We start from the raw sequence: 17,835 nt of genomic DNA, 5'->3' as shown, positions 1-17,835 counted from the left end.
ACAATATTGATAAAACTTTCAAATGTATTATAGAGGCGTTGTTATAACGTATGGCGTATCTTACGAATAAAATTCTTTGTGCTTTTGCCAGCTTTTATGTTTTACGACAAACTAATATCTGATGGGACTATAAAATGTATGTATGACTGAATTGCAAATGATCAATAAGTTCACACGTGTATTTCTAACTAATTGTAGTGTCTAAATTTGTTTGAAATAGTTAATGAAAGCGGGACATAACTGGATGAGGTAGGTGGAAATATAACCTTAAATTGTTGGCAAACTTATTAAGATATAGAAAAGGGCAAGAGTTAGGCGAAAGAGTGAAGATCTGATGAACATTAAATGAACGATATATAAGCTTCACTGCGAAATTCACTTCACAGTGTCGTTCCTTTATATCTTGACGATTGTTTTATCAGTGATGCAATAGAAAGCGGCGAAGATCTAAGTGATACATTACCTTTGCAGTTATTGTACACATGCAAGTACATTTAATCAGTCGGAACAAAGAGCAAAATACATGTTGAAACATTTTATCACCACTTTCAGCACAGTATTGATAATCATATTTTTTTTTTACAAAATGCCTACCCAACTCAAATACTGTGCTGATATCTAATTGAAAAAATATTGACTTCACGTGTCAGTCTTTTAACAGAGGGACGGTATGGTTATTATACTATAATTATTTGTTTGATTTTACAAACAAGAAATTTGAGCGATCTTTAAATTATGGACCCAATATAGAAGGTTAAGTGTACAGTATCAACAAATTGGAGCTTTAATTTGGGTAAATATTCGATTTACAACGATTAAATTTATGGATCGTGGGTATGTATACATTGATGGGATAATGTAAATAATTGGTGCAATGCTCTTAGATACAAATGATCATTGAATGGGTCTATTTACAATAAGGATGATTGTGCTTTTATGTGAATGCGTTAATCTATATAACGGATTTTCAATGCAGATTAATGGTTCGAACTGTAAGTTTATAATTACAGTTATCTATTTATTTTTTCTTATCCAGTTTGGTTTCATTTTCTTTGGCATAAAGTGCAACCCTTTGTCAAACAGCAGAAAGATAAAAGATGATATCAAAATAGTTAACATTCATTTAATTTAATGCATCGAACTGAGAGGGAGCTTTTTTTAATGGTTGTGATTTCGAGCAAGCTTATGTTGTACTTACTACGCAACAAGTCTGTTGTGAGTACCGTGTATTTAACTGGTAAGGATTTCGAACAAACTTGTGTTGTACTGACTACGCCACAAGTCTGTTGTGAATACCGTGTATTTAACTGGTAAGGATTTCGAACAAACTTGTGTTGTACTAACTACGCCACAAGTCTGTTGTGAATACCGTGTATTTCATTGGTAAGGATTTTGAACAAACTTGTGTTGTACTAACTACGCCACAAGTCTGTTGTGAATACCGTGTATTTAACTGGTAAGGATTTCGAACAAACTTGTGTTGTACTTACTACGCCACAAGTCTGTTGCGAATACCGTGTATTTGATTGGTAAGGATTTCGAACAAACTTGTGTTGTACTTACTACGCCACAAGTCTGTTGTGAATACCGTGTATTTAACTGGTAAGGATTTCGAACAAACTTCTGTTGTACATACTACGCCACAAGCCTTTAAAAAGACATCCTAAATCTACATAGTACTGATGCAAACCTTCCAAGTAGACCAAATTCTAAGAAACTCTACTCATGAATTAAACATTCCAAACCAGACTCTTCTTCCATATCACACCTAAAGTATGATAAGAAACTCCATCATGAGGAAAACGCCAAGGCCACAGTACTGAACAAGCAGTTTAAGTCGGTCTTCAGCCCCAAATCTTCCCTGAGACTTGCCTCACTCTGTAAAATGAAACTGCAAGACATGTCTGGTAACCAAAATGGTAATTTCATCCCTAGCATGCCAGATATTAATGTAAGCTCAAATGGGTAAAGAAACTTCTCAATAACCTTAACCCTCATAAGGCTAGTGGCCCTGATCAATTAAAACCCATCATAATTAAATCTTTATCAAAAGAACTTGCCCCAATCCTAAAGGTATTATTCCAGAAATCCCTTGATGAGGGATCCCTACCATCCCAGTGGAAGTCAACTAATGTTGCCCCTGTTTACAAAAAAAAGGTGAAAGGTCAAATCCCGCCAACTATATGTATACATGCCTATTTCTCTAACATGTATTTGAACACAATGTTTCCTCCTCAATTTTATAACATTTCACCAGCCACAGCATCCTCTACGATCTACATCATGGGTCGTGAAAAAAGAACATGTGTCACTCAGCTAGTATTGTTAGTTAATGACCTGGTTAACGCAGTCTATGATAAGAAACAAGCTGATCTCATACGACTAGATTTCAGTAAGGCTTTCGATAAGGTCAGCCATGAGAAAGTCTTATTGAAAGTGCACAATTATGGAGTCAGAGGTCAAACTCTCAAGTGGACTAAACGTTTCCTAGATAACCGTATCCAATCAGTAGTCCCGAATGGCACCAGTTGCGATGCCATCCCAATCATATCCGGTGTTCCCCAGGGATCCGTCCTTGGTCCCCTGCTCTTTTTAACTTTTATAAATGACCTACCACAAAATATTAACTCCAAAATCTACCTCACACTGTCATCTGCAAATGAAACAGTTAACCTCCAAAATGACCTCAAGATGTTAGAGTTGGAGTTGGAGTGGGATATGGAATTTAACCCCTCCAAATGTCAATCTATCCACGTCACAAGAAGGAAACATCCTATTCCCACCCAGTACTTCCTCCATGGAGTCCTACTCGAATCAGTCACCTCGGCCAAATACCGATTGGTGTTGATATATCAAATAATCTTTCATGGGACGCCCACATCAATAGGTCAACAAAGAAAGCAAATCAAACGTTAGGGTTTCTGCGCAGAAACATAAAGGTCAAATCTGAACCCATTAAGTCCATGGCTTACCAGACGCTCGTTAGACTCCAACTGAAATATGGTTCTGAAGTGTGGCCACCCTATACCCAAACTCTCATAGACCAGGTATAGGATGTCCAGAGATAGGCAGCTCGCTGGCTTAAGGCTGGCTACCGTCAAACCTCCATTGTCACAGACATGCTACAATCCCTCAAACTTCGTCGCCTTGATCTCAGACGTATTGATAGTAGACTTTCCCTTCTGTACAAAGTCCACGATGAATTAGTTTCCATCCCCAAAGAAGGCTGCTTAGTTTCCTTCACTCGCCAAACACGTCACTTCCATTCCCTCAGTTACAAGATATTAACAGCAACTACAGATTACTTAAAGTATTCATTCTTCCCCAGAACAGTGTATCACTGGAATTATCTCCCTCCTGCTGTTGTCCACCTCCCGACCCCTGAGCAGTTCAATGCAGCCATTTGCTGTATTGATCATGTCTCCCTTAAACTGTGTGATAGCTGCTTTTAAACTCTTACTTTTAACCGAGCTATTTTTCCTTGCTTTTAACTATCTTTTACACTTCGGTCTTTTAATATTCTTTGTGGTTTGACGCGCCAAATGCCTACATGTACGTCCCCGTGAGGGGTTTGACATTAACGGAAGATAGGTAGATAGATAGAGTTCTGTTGTGAATTCCGTGCATTTAACTTGTAATGATTTCGAACAAACTTGTGTTGTACCAACTACGCCACAAGTCTGTTATGAATATCGTGCATTTGAAATGGTTGATAATTTCGAACAAACTTGTGTTGTACTTACTACGCAACAAGGCTGTTGTAAATACAGTGCATTTAACTGGTAATTGATTTCGAACAACACATTTTCCATGAAATGATTACGGCTAGGTCGATGGTCAAGCAAATGAGTGTTTTTGTTTGTTTGTTTGTTTTGGGTTTAACGCCATTTTTTTCAACAGTATTTCAGTTATGTAACAGCGGGTAGTTAATCTAACCAGTGTTGCTGGCTTCTGTACCAGTACAAACCTGTTCTCCGCAAGTATCTGCCAACTTCCTCACATGAATAAGAGATGGAGGACGGATGCTTTCAGACACAATGTCTTTTATCAAATCGTCACGGAGAACATATGCCCCGCCCGGTGCTCTCTCTATTGACCTAAGCGGGCTGCAAATGAGTGTTACTTTTTTCAGTCATTGCGCATAAGTTCGTTTTTGTAATGCTTACAGCCGTTGCATAAGAAAACATTTTGCTAGTCATAGATGTCATTTCAAACATTGCATCGTAATTTATCTCCAATATCCATTTGTTATGCTTCTTTGAAAAAAAATCATGGCTGGGTCGCAGAATAATAGCTGTCCGTTATTCTCGAAATGCTTGTGCTTGTACGGTTCTCTATGGGCTTCTGTGTGTTTCAATGAAATTTACAGAAGTACATTATCACGAAAGTAACTCGCATACGTTATTTGTCTAACGCCTTATTCAGTAGGTACAGCCCCTTTGAAGATTTACAAAATGACGTGTATTGCCTAATACTAATGGAAGACTAGTAGTTCGCAAGGTACCTGATTCAAACATACAGAATGCGTTTATATTAAGAGATTCTGCGCAAATTGCCAAAACATAACATATACAATACCCAGTCCTTCAAAGTTAATTACGTTACATATTTAGATATAATACAAACAGTATTAAATTGTTGTTTGTTCTCAGCATTCATATAATCAATATGACCGATATGTTTCCCTGTCCCTATTGTTTCATAGACTGATATTTTATGAATACCAAATATATTTACAAAGTACTAAATTACAGCTTTAATACATTCATAGATCTCTTTTGTCAAAAAAAAATATTTTTCTTATTCGATGTGATCCATTAACTTTAAAACAATGCATACATTAAATTAATTCAGATGCTATTTGATCCTTACCATTGTTACAGTATAAATAATAAAACCGATAAGATAAGATATGACATTCAATCATGAGGCCCGTCAGTAAACTGTTTTAGTTGTGCAACTATAAATAGCAGTGGATATTCTCCATACCCAGTCATTAACAGATGAGAGCCGGGAATCAATTAGCTGGGCTGGGTAAACTTTTTCCTATGTATTTTTTAGAAAGTGAAGAGGTGCTCCTGGCTTGAGTAATGTGGCCAAGTAAGCATTACGTATTTCCTACTCGGGAGGCATATCGGTACCACTTCAAGGAACCCCCTGCCGCACCTCTTCAGCATGATGAGGTTAAAAGAGCCCGACAGATTATGAACTGGGACAGAAAATCTAGGGACTTAGAGCCGATGATGGTAAGTTTACTTTATAACTTATTTCATTATTACGATTTTAATACGGTATACTTCAAAAGAAAAAAAAAATATTTAAGATGCACACGATGATTTGAATATTTAGAAGTGTTTCACAGATAACATATCATCATAGTAAGTTACAAATTTTGCTCTTAATCATAAGTTAATTAATGATTAACTAATAAGTAAAGATCATTCATTTATCAAATTAAACAAACACAAAGCAAGAGGGAAAAATCAGTACGGAGTGTCAAATGTTAAGAAAATGTCAAACGTTGTATTTTCATGCAAAAAGAAAAGTAAACTGGCATACTATCAGTAAATAACACCAATGGGTCTAAAACCGTCTAAAACGAGAGCGAGGTTAATTTATGTGTTTTTTCTTGAAGCTTAAGTAACCATAACTCTTAAACGGCCTTCTATTCATCAGGTCAGTGTAAGTGTAATTCAGTAATTGTAGCTAATATACATGTGCTTGTAATTATTTGAAATTCAGTACGAAAATCTATATGTTTGCATAAACTGGACAATTTCGGGACGGCGTCGAGCTGAATTATTCGGGCTATACATTATACAGCAGTTAAAACAGTAATTCAACCAATTTTTTGAAATATAATATGAGGGATACCGTCATTTCGTTCTTAAAGTTTTAAAATAAATTTTAAAAAGTATTCAATAGCTTGACATATAAATTGGTCTCCGTCCGTTGTTAGGTTAACAGAATAATTTAGTCTAATTTTCGTTAATAGTCTTGTTTTTGAGAATATAAAAACAACAACAACAAAAAAATAAGGCGATAAAAATGAACTCAATAAATGACAAATAAACAACTTCGTTGCTAGATTAGGTTAAACTTGCCAACAGTTTAAGAGCACGTGTAAAAACTGTTCAAAAAAGTTCCCATGTAAAGAAGTTTTAAGAAGTTTTGAAGACTTCTGAAATTGTTAAGTGCAAAAACAAACAAATAAAGAAGAAAGAAAGAAAAAAATACGTTGATAGTAGATGTAAAGAGGTATCAGTAACTCTACAAAAACCAAACGAATGTTCTTAGTTGCAGTTATCGCCCTTAATTCGAATAGTTGCGCGGTAAAATTTCAGAAATACAATTACAGATTAATAGCGTCATGTTTCCGGACAGGGAAGTCGCTTTTTGTGACATTACTTTTTTTGTTGTTACGAATTTTAGTAAAAAAAAGTGCCAGCCAAGTGGGGCGTAAAATTGTGTCTATGATGTAACAGAAGCCTGAATGACTATGTGGAGAACACAATGTCCAACCAGTTCGTACAATAAAAAAAAAACCCTTTGGAGGAAAGTATTATCGACGGGATTATAGTAATTATCTTGTAAAAATCAAAGTAAAAACAATGTTCTAGACAGTATTTATGTACGGAAGCTGTCGGTACCAGCATAAAAAAATTGTTATAAGACCTATATACGACTTATTAACTCGTACGTACGACTAACTCAGTAATAATATCTGGCATGTGTTTACGAATCGGATAGAAATATCTGTCCCAAGGGCACCGGCGCATTGGGCGATAAGAAGACTTGTCGGTCGGTCGGTCGGTCGGTCCGTCCGTCCGTTGGTTTTCATGGTTTCCGGACAAAACAAATTTTTGAACACAGATATAACATCATAAAATACAGGTCAAGTTCGACTTTGGCTATAAAACATCAATTTATTGACGTAGTTATGCCCCCTTTTTAACTTAAAATTTGCCAAACTCATGGTTTCCGGACAATAATTCATGAAAGGCTTGATAGATTTAAATAATCTTTGGAACATAGGTGTTACCTCATAAAGTACAATTTTTTGACGTAGTTATGGCCCCTTTTTAACTTAAAATTTGCCATCCTTCTGTGACAAGGCCGTATTGTGGGGGTATTATTCGTCACTCCTGTGACAGTTCTAGTTTGTTTATCAAATAGTTCTGTCATTTGATGATATACTCTTAAACCTTAAAAAGAACACACGCAGTTACCGATCTTTAGTTTTTTTTATAATTAACTTTAAAGAATTTTAAAACATTCAGTTTGACATGAAAATAATACCGTATTTTGTTAGATTATGTAAATTTATGCAACAAGACAACATAAATCACTTCCTATGCATACTTTTCTCATTCCATATAGCCAGGCTGTCATAATAAGTTTCCATTAAACATCGATCGAAAATATGAAGGAGAGCCAGGTCATTTGAAAATAAATCCGTATGACATAAAGTCTAAAAAAATTATCTAAAATATGCATTTTAGATGGCACTTCAAAGAAAAGCTGAATTATTCGATGAATAACCTCTGGCACCTAACTTTTATGTATAATCTTACATTGACAGTCAATCGGATTGATAGCATATTTTAAAATCAATTCCATTTTACGACATGGTATTTCATTAGTTGCACATTTAATTAAAGACCCTTTTCTTCTCTACAATATGAAATTGATTAAACTTTTCTTTTTTTCCCCCAAAACATAATATGATATCTATTTTTTGAACGTATAATTAACAAATAATAAAGGCCTTCGAGTGGTTTATCGTCTGCTTTACCACGGTTTAGAGTTCAGATGCGTAGGAATTGAATTAAATACTGAAGCATCTGAACGATGAACCGTGGTAAATTAGACGATAAATCACAAGAAGGCCTTGATTGTTTTCATTCTGACATGCTCATTGACATAATTTAATAAATATTATGCTGGACTCATTTACCCGAGGAGTAATGTATCGGACGTCATGTGGTAATTTGACTAGCCTGGTACCCGACTGCATTTCGAGAATCGGGAATTGTGCATCAACTTACGTTTAACCCGATTCTCTGTCAAGTTACTAGACGATAAGGTACTAGAATTATTTCATTGCCTGATAAAGAAAATGCGACATTACACATGCCTTATTGTAGCCTGCTGTTGATACTTTTTTTTTAAGTAATTCTCTTGCAAGCTTTGTAAAAAACTGGAAGTCGATATTAATCGGTGAGATGCTCTGTATTGAAGTAGGAAGCAAACAATTGGCAATTGTCTAGTATCCAAGGGCTCATATAAAACACCTCAGGTGGCATATTGGAATTCTGCGGACAATGCAACGTAATGAACACTGTTATTTATACAGCGTTTTGTATGGTGTACATTAAGGATCAAAAGTAAGTAGACAGAACTAGCAGAAATATGTTTCTACCTGTTGGAGTACATATATGCTAGTAGGTACAAATAAGAAATTAAATGCAGCTATTAAATAGTTCATGTAGGTTGGCATTGTTAAGGCAGGTGAAGAACTATACTTGCAGGCACAAATCAGAAATATATTTGTATGTATAAGATTGTACCCACATGTATATAATTGTATCGGCTCAGAGTGGTATACAATTATATCTGAGGGTAAATGTCTAATTCATACAATTATACAATACGTCAAGGTTCTAATTCAGTTTTATAAAAATCGCAAAATATAATTATTTTCATCAAAAAGTCAGTTTTTAATGTGAAAATAAAAAATGAGACACCTACAGCGGTAAACCACAGTAGTACAGAACATTGGTTTCAAGGCTTTAACTACGGGACATGTATAGAAATATTTAAGAGAGGTGTTTAAGGCATGAAAAGGTGATTTTTAAATGACCAAAATTTATAGTAGTCTTACTAAAAAATGGACCCCCTACTGAAAGGGCCAACCAATTTGGCTTATGAGACACTTTATTGTACGTACCAATTACCTTCCAACACCTACCACTATGCCAGGCGCCAGGCGGATAGAAGACGGTAACCATTCATTTAACTAGCTTGCGGCTCATGACCGGCCTTTTCGGAACGAGTCCTATGACAAACATCCCGCGGACGAACGCTCCCCATGGGGCTCGAACCATCGACCTCCCGATCCCGAGACGGATTAACCACTGGGCCACGGTGACCGGTGTATGTATGCGATGCTCCGTATAGGTTGCATGCTACTAGTTCATCTCCTTCCTTATATCATATAATGATTACTCCGTTAACATCATTTTCAGTACTTTAGAGCATTTCGATGATAGGATTAACCATATATAATCAGTTAGTATGAAACATCTTAAGAAATGTACGAACGAGCCGTTATGCTTATTTAGCTAAGAGTATGTAATGGATAAGAATGCGTTTTTAAACAGGTGAACAGGGTTTAGACTCCCCTTTACTTTCTTGTGAATGAAATGTTCACTTTATTTTGCTGTACCGGAAAAACATGTGTTAAACTATTTGTAATATATTTTGTGATTTGCTCTCAATACCCATTGCAGTGTGCGTAACTACGCCCATCATGAAAGATAGTCTACTAGATATATGTATCAGTTGTCTCTAATTTTTGTCCAGCGTCCTTATTCAATCGTTTTATTTCAGCCAGATAACTTATGCTACTTAATTTTGAAGATTTTATGGAGAGAAATCCTTCAGTTCTAAATAAACCTGTATCGGCAACTTGTATATTGTAGGTGTAAAAGAACTAAGAAGTAACATATTTCCAATGTTAATTGTTACTCTAATTGTCCAATTAGTGCATTTTACTAAATTATTGATCACAACATTGTGACAATCAAATGTTGCAATTTTGTCGCTCTCAGCGGAATTAGTTTTTTGCCTTGTCAATGCCAATAAATCAGCAACCGTTTTACGCAAGTTTAATGGTTCAAAATCAAATTTCATTGATTAAAGATTTAAATTTTGTTTATACTGTGCCAATTAAACAATAAAAGCCGTTACGATTTTATCGCGCCTATCTCGAATTGGTAAATAGTCATATCCGACCTTTTTTGTTCAATACACCAACCCGAAGACCGTCCTGCATTGATCCCAAAGTTCCAGTGATATGCGTATAGACTCAAGCGAAAACACTGAATTCGAAAGAGCGGCTATCTCCGGTGAAAGTCGGAACGTTGAAGAATGTAAACAGAAACGGATAAAAAGCCGACAGTGGCGCGCTTTCACATTCAAATTAGATTCTTTTGTATGGCATTGTATGAGTTTACATTAGTGTGTAAGATTGATAGGTGGTTGGCAACCGGTACCTTACCATTTTACCAATACTTTATATATGGATTAAATCTATTTTACGTTCCAGTGACTTAGTTTTCTCTTAAACATGTTGGAATTATGACTTCTCGATAGATTTATATCTGTTAATTTTTGGAAATACCGGCGTGTTTAAATAGGAAAGTGGTACAAAATGCCTAAATTAGGGAGGCGGGTAAGTAGAATCTTAATTATATAGATTCACGCTTGTTTTCAATTTTCATTTTAAACAGTTCAAACAGTTTTAAAATGTGTATCAATTACTCTATTGTGCTGTGTTCAAAAGGTTAAGTAGCTTATTAAAGACCCGGAGATGTAATCTGTAAGGTATATTTGTTTTTGACCGAATAATTCTAAAAGTATATAATAGTTTAAGGACATAACCTGAGTATCACCCAAAAATGTAACTTTATATGTAACTAAAACCAAAAGAAGCTTCCAAAATAGTTATTACAAGGTGAAGTGGTATTGATAACGTTGACATTTTAAGTATTATTGAAAAACAAGGGTTTGACAAAGTGTACAATTATACAAAGTAAAATTTATAGGCATTCCCTTATAAATATAGATTTAAAATGTCGAGAGATTTGCTTATTTTAAACGCAAAAAAGTTTGATTTTACTATTCTTTTATTGAAAGGGGAATGTTTCAGTGAAAATGTGTTAACACACACATTGTTGTAATTTGTAAAAATTTAAAATTCCGAACAGAGTTCGAAATTTGCTTATTATATATGTAAGTGCTTATTAATTTCCTTTTCTTTAACCCTTACCCTGCTAAATTTCTAAAATGGACTGGTCCATCATTCAATTTGGACAATACCATTAATTCGAAGGGGTGTTTACTGAAAATATACTGACTGAATAGCGAACAGTGCAGACCATGATCAACCTCGGTCTGTCTCCATTGGTCTCAAAGGCAGAATCACTTGCGGCCAGCAGGCTAAAGGTTTAAAAAACGGGAATGTTTCAGGGAAAGTATATTAACACACATGGCTGTAATTGTAAAAAATATTCTTTCCGAATGGAATATTAAAAAACAAATAGATATATTGATTAATCAATTAGTTTGTGACCTCGTGTTAGTTGATGAAAGATCATCAGGTAAAATTTTAACATTTTACATCATCAGGCAAAATTTTAACATTTTACACTGCTTCACTGATACTGTAGCACCAAAAATACTAATACAGTTCATCTTGCCAGTATGCCGTGTTAATCACACCGCATCAACGTAATCTTATGATCTTTAAGACATTCTCAATATAGGGTCATATGTTTCTCAAAGCATCAAAGCCCCCTATTATATCTAAAAATCCAATAAAGCTCCCCTTTGAATAGTGACAGTGCTATTAGATGCTAATAATGTATCGCAGTCTTAAGGTATTTCACTACAAACGTGATGCTACCCGCCAAAATTTCACAACATTAAACGGCAATTTTATCTAAACCAAGATACCAACTGTAATCGTTTAATCAACTGATACACTTAATCCTATACTCTTGTGACAGATCGAATTCCGCTAAGTAATATGGGGAAATAAAGTGTATGCAATTTAATACTCGACAGTGTCAGTTCAATTTTAATATTATAATTGTAAATGATTGATAAAAGGCCTTCAGCAGACAGATATAGCAATAAAATGTGAAATGTTATATTAGAAAAAGTCAAAAATAGAAGGAAAGATGACCCGATATCAAATATTAAAATTTCAGAGATCAAAATCACCACTTAAGCGATACCTGCATAATATAGGGCTCTGATTATTCACGAAATTAAATATAAATTTTCATTCGATAACGTATTGGCTATGTCAGCATTTAGATAGCATGAATAAGTTTACAAATTCAAATCATTGATATATTTAAAGCATGTACAAAGTAAAGAAAAAGTGATATGTGGATGATTTTACACGCGGTGTCTCTCTTTGTACTCATCTTGATATAAAATTCTACAGAACATTCAAATTTTTCAATGGTATTTGCAATTTAGTTATCAAACTAATTGATTTCTTTGACATCCAAATGAATCTTGGTAACTTTTGCCTTATGTAAAAAGCGTTTGATAGTATAGCATTTGCAAAACGTCCCTTGAATGCATTAATAGGAACAGAAGTTGGGAGATAATGCGAAAGGTGGCAGTTTGATGCTTGACGATGTATTAAGCCTGAAACAATCAAAAGTTGTATCCTGGATTAACAGAACATTAACAAAAAGGAGTGAAAATTCTATAACAATTTTAGCTATATCTCATTAAATACATTGTACTTAATCCAGACATATATGAATCTTCTCTTTGGTAAACTCCTAAAAAATTTTCTTTCCAGCAATTACTTTTACTATTTACGACCACCAGTACTCGAAACGTAAAGATATATTCCATGACATAACACCAACACAAATAATACACCAAAAAGCGAAGACAATGCTCCGATAAGAATATCCATGCTCCACGAACGCAGCATACTCGAAACTAAACCCACCAGCAATATACCTAGACAGGTGTAATTCACATTTGCACAGAGTAAAACAACAGGCAATGGTAATCAACATAGCAGTTAGAGTCATCAACTTTTGGTGAGTTATCGGTAAGTGCGAGGAAACATCACATGCCAAAGCCACAACAGTTAAATAAAGCTACACACAATCGTAACAATTGGCACTGTATATAAAACAAAAAAGTTCGTGAACAACAAAATGACCCCTGTATGCATGTACTCAATGACCTTGCAGAAGCCAAAACATTGAGGATCCAAACGAAAAAGTTCAGAAGACAAGTATTAAAACGAAATGCCCACCTTGATGCATTCAGTAACTGCACAAGGAACAGAAATTATTTGGTCACTGTGACCTTGATCTTTGACCTACTGATCTTAAAATCATTAGGGGGTCATCTGCTGGTCATGATCAAACTTCCTATTAAGTTTCGTGCTCCTAGGCTCAAGCGTTCTTAAGTTATCGTCCGGAAACCGTTTCACTGTTCCGGGTCACTGTGATCTTGACTTTTGACCTATTGATATCAAAATCAATAAGGATCATTTGCTGTTTATGATCAACCTATCAATTTTCATGACCCTAGGCATAAGCGTTCTAGAGTCATCATCCGGAAACCGATTGGTCTGCGGACCGACAGAACGGCCGACCGACCGACATCAGCAAAACAATACACCCCTCCTTCTTCGAAGAGGGACATAATAACTTAGACCCAGTGTTTTCCACCTGTTACTAGGGTCGTGACCCCATTAAATTTTACCAAATACAACTGGACAGTCAGTGAGCAAGAATCTTTCAAATTTTGTTAACAACAGCTTCATAAAAGTTGGAGCCACAAATTCAGACATTCAGATTGATTGCATCAAAACAATAGGCTGTCTTGTTATGTATTTTTTTTTTTATAGATGAACACTTTCATAATTTCAGTCCACTCTGCACTAATATTACAATATTATTACTAAACACATAATTACCACTAACTTTCAAATATCTTAACAGAATCGTTTGTATAAAAGAAACTGATTTTCTCTGTAAATCAATGAAAGGTGCTACATGAAAGGAAAAACAGCATTGAAGATTTTCTTTGTTATCAGTATCAACTTTACATATCTTTATTTGTTGTCCAACACTTCTTAAATCATTTGCATATCACAACGTGAAATGTCAGAAGATGTAAACTCTTCTTTGTGTTTGTCTTGAAGATATTGTTATTGAAATTTCTGTTTCTCTTTTTGAAATTATACCGTCATCTCTTGTAACTAGGCAAAAGTAATAAATTACACGGAACAAACGTTCAAACTATGTTGTCAACAAGATCAGAAGCTTGGCAAACATTAATAAGTATCCAAGTCATTGATTGTCCAAACAATGCTATTGTTATATTAATGGAACTATTTTCATTCTGGGTGAAAGTCTATTGATTTACGGCAGTATTTTTTTTTCGGATTCGCAGCATTATATATAACAACATTAATTACTTTGTACAAGAAAGGAGACAAATTAAATTAACTTGATCGAGTTAAGTGAAAACATTAAAAATGATAAATGTATTGAAGTCTTACGTGTGTGTAATGGTCATTTATAATAGGGTTCCGCGTGTTGGTATCTATGGTGCGTAAAAGGCGTACGTGTATTAACTATCTTTTGTGAACTGACTCTTATATGAGCCGTGCCATGGGAAAACCAACATAGTGGCTTTGCGACCAGCGTGGATCCAGACCAGCCTGCGCATCCGCGATCCATGCTGTTCGCTAACGGTTTCTCTAATTGCAGTAGGCTTTAAAAGCGAACAGCACGGATCCTGACCAGACTGCGCGGATGCGCAGGCTGGTCTGGATCCATGCTGGTCGCAAACCCACTATGTCGGTTTTCTCATGGCACGGCTCATATTATTTTGCTTGGTTGCGGTCTGTGCTTCAGGAGAATCTTCTTATAGATTTTACAATCTGTAAGAAAGTTATACCATTAATATTGCTCTTATTTATGACCTCATATTTTTTGAAGTGGTATTGAGATAACATATCAATATTTCATGAAAGGTTTAAACGCACATATTGCAAAAGAGGGACAATACTGTATTCATACACGATGTACTTTTCAATGACTGAGTAAATAGTACAAAACATCCGCTTATTTGCTTAAAATGCGATGATTTAAAATGATTTATGTAATCTCATATATTAGCCGTGCCATGAGAAAACCAACATAGTGGGTTTGCGACCAGCATGGATCCAGACCAGCCTGTGCATCCGCGCAGTCTGGTCAGGATCCATGCTGTTCGCTTTTAAAGCCTGCTGCAATTAGAGAAACCTTTAGCGAACAGCATGGATCCTGACCAGTCTGCGCAGATGCGCAGGCTGGTCTGGATCCATGCTGGTCGCAAACCCACTATGTTGATTTTCTCATGGTACGGTTCATATATGTATATAATAACCAATATTTGCTTTAGAAATTAATGATTTAATTTTTTTGCACCATTCATTGCAGGGAATGCATTCTATTTGATCATTTAAAAATTTTGCTTAGACTTTGAATATACCTATCAAAACAAAATGGTTTTATGTAAGCCAGTAGACAGAAAAATAAACGTTCACAATATTTCTATTATATGTTTGCCTTTGTATATTTATTTATTTTCACACTGTAAAAATGTTTTTATATTGATAATGAAACCTTAACACGTGTAGTTATTTTGAAGTTTGACGTAGGTACCCACCTTTTGCATTTAACATATAGTACGTATGTGATTTTTCACAGACAAGGGCAAAAATAACCATAACAAGAGTGCCAGAATGTCACAATATACGCCCGTCACAGCAAATTTCTTTACTCTAGCACCTGTATTTGCAAACGGAATTTTAATTTTGTGGTTGTTAATCATTGTAAGTCTTTTGTTTTTCTAAGTCCACTAAAAAACTCTTTACCAGGTAGAGATTCCTTAAAATACACCTAAAATTGGAAAGTAACATCTATGTTGTACCACAGAAAAGTGGTATTGGTTTTTCCGTACGGTCATTTATAAAAAATGTTACAATATAAGTTATTTATAGTAACAACTAAGGGACGTTAATCTAAAAAAAAAAAAAAAAAAAAAAAACAACAACAACAAAAATTGTAAGTTCACACAAAAATCTTTACCAGGTAGAGATTGGTCAAAATATACCTCAAAAGTGGATGTAGCATGCATGATGTACTACAGAAAAGTGGTCTCGATGTTTCCCTACGACTAGTAATGAAAAAGTTACAATATAAGCTATTTATAGTAACAACAAAGGGAAGTAATTCTAAAAAAGGGAACTGCGCATGACACTTCGTCTCATGATGTGTATAATTGTGCCAAGTTACATCAAAATCCCTCCTTGCATGAAGAAGAAATGCTTCGGACAGTCATTCTTGTATCTGACCTTTGACCTCTAAGTGTGACCTTGACCTTTGACCTAGGGACCTGGTTTTTGCACGTGACACTCCGCCTTGTGGTGGTGAACATTTGTGCCAAGTTATATCAAAATACCTCCATGCATGAAGAAGAAATGCTCCGGACAAAGTTTTCATTCTTGTATCCTTTGACCTCTAAGTGTGACCTTGACCTTAGACCTAGGGACCTGGTTCTTGCGCATGACACTCCGTCTCATGATGATGAACAATTGTGGCAACTTTCATCAAAATCCCTCCATGCATGAAGAAGATATGCTCCGGACAAAGTCATTCTTGAATTTGACCTTTGACCTCTAAATGCGACCTTGACCTTAGACCTAGGGACCTGGTTCTTATGCATTGCACTCCGTCTCATGATGATTAACAACTGTGCCAAGTTTCATAAAAATCCCTCCATGGACGCCGCCCGCCCGCCCGCCAGGGGCATTCCCATAATACGTCCCGTTTTTCAAACGGGCATATAAAAAGTGGTAAACTTAATATCGCAGGTGTAAAATTAAATCATTTAAAGCAGTATTTTCAAACATTGCCTGCTTAAAGTCAGCTTAAAAATCAGTCATTTGGATTACTGGATACAGTTTTAAATCTTAATCAGAAATAATCATGTCTATAAACATGTATTTTAGATTTTTGTTAGATATAAATCGTGTTGCATAATAATTAAATGCCAAAATACAAAACTTGTAAGGTCAACAAAAAGAAATGGTGAATGTATGGAATAATGACATTAATGGGCATTGCGTGGGGTAACAGCGGAAGAGTAGCTTTCTAGTGCCTGGAACAAAAAACATCTCACAGTTGTTTGTAAGTCAGAACTTTTGTTTACAAAAATGGAGCATGTCTCCTCCACAGTTCCATATACTGCTCGCATCGAAATTGACTCACTTTCTTGCTAAAGGCAATTAAGCCTAAAATCTGTTAGAAGATTCGTTGGAAAAATACATGTAGATCGCAGCCAATTTTCAGTTTGAGTCTGTGTATGACGGGAAATGAAAAATACCTCTTCTCATACTCTCCTTAGTACCGCCACGTTGAAAGGACTCCATGATCTGAAAATACTAGAGAGAAATTGCACTGTATCAATATTTGACATTATAGTCGGACTGGCAAAAGTACCTTTATGCATGAATAAAGCGCATTTGTAAGTATTCAGTCCAAACTTTGTCTAAATGTGTTTCCAAGCGATTCGGTGTAGCTTTATATATTTGACCAAGACAAAAAACAAAACAAACAACAATACACGAAATGTTACCTTGCATATTAATATCTAAATGATTCCTAAAAATAATGATTTGGAATCAAATTTTCGAATCAAGTATCGGACTTGTGATGCAAGGAACAGAAGGTTTTCGAAATACCTATTTATATGTTTCATCGTAAGAATAACCCTGATAACGGTCTCGAAGAAAATGTTGAAAGTGTGAATTAGTTTTTGCCATAATACTTGTGACGGCCCTTTTTATGATAAGATACTACTTGTAAGTTAAAATAATGAGGAAACGTGGAAAGGCAGTCTTACGCGATTCTGTGTTAAATCAGAACGAACGTTTAGCGACACAAAATGGGTTGAAATCTTGATGGCCGATGGCCTATGCCTTTGTTTGTACCTTTTATGTATTAAACCACA

General features: G+C 35.4%; 1 protein-coding gene across 28 annotated transcripts in view; it reads left to right on the top strand.

The window, feature by feature from the left end:
* Positions 1–124: 124 nt before the first annotated feature.
* The window catches only part of LOC123524347 (uncharacterized), a 69,227-nt gene continuing 51,516 nt past the window's right edge, over positions 125–17,835 (top strand). For 10 of the 28 annotated variants that reach the window (XM_053538939.1, XM_053538938.1, XM_053538945.1 and 7 more), the window contains exons 1-2: positions 864–992; positions 5,062–5,246. In XM_053538939.1, the coding sequence (XP_053394914.1) occupies positions 5,091–5,246 (156 nt within the window). In that variant the 5' untranslated portion in view covers positions 864–992; positions 5,062–5,090. Of the gene's footprint in view, positions 250–858; positions 993–5,061; positions 5,247–10,102; positions 10,457–17,835 lie in introns of those variants that run through there. The other 18 variants (XM_053538949.1, XM_053538944.1, XM_053538936.1 and 15 more) reach the window with 8 other exon arrangements.

The sequence above is a fragment of the Mercenaria mercenaria genome, chromosome 3 (genome assembly GCF_021730395.1).
Source record: "Mercenaria mercenaria strain notata chromosome 3, MADL_Memer_1, whole genome shotgun sequence".
NCBI classification, from domain to species: Eukaryota; Metazoa; Mollusca; class Bivalvia; order Venerida; family Veneridae; genus Mercenaria; species Mercenaria mercenaria.
Note: the sequence above shows the minus strand (reverse complement) of the source record. Positions and strands in the feature narration are given on the sequence as shown.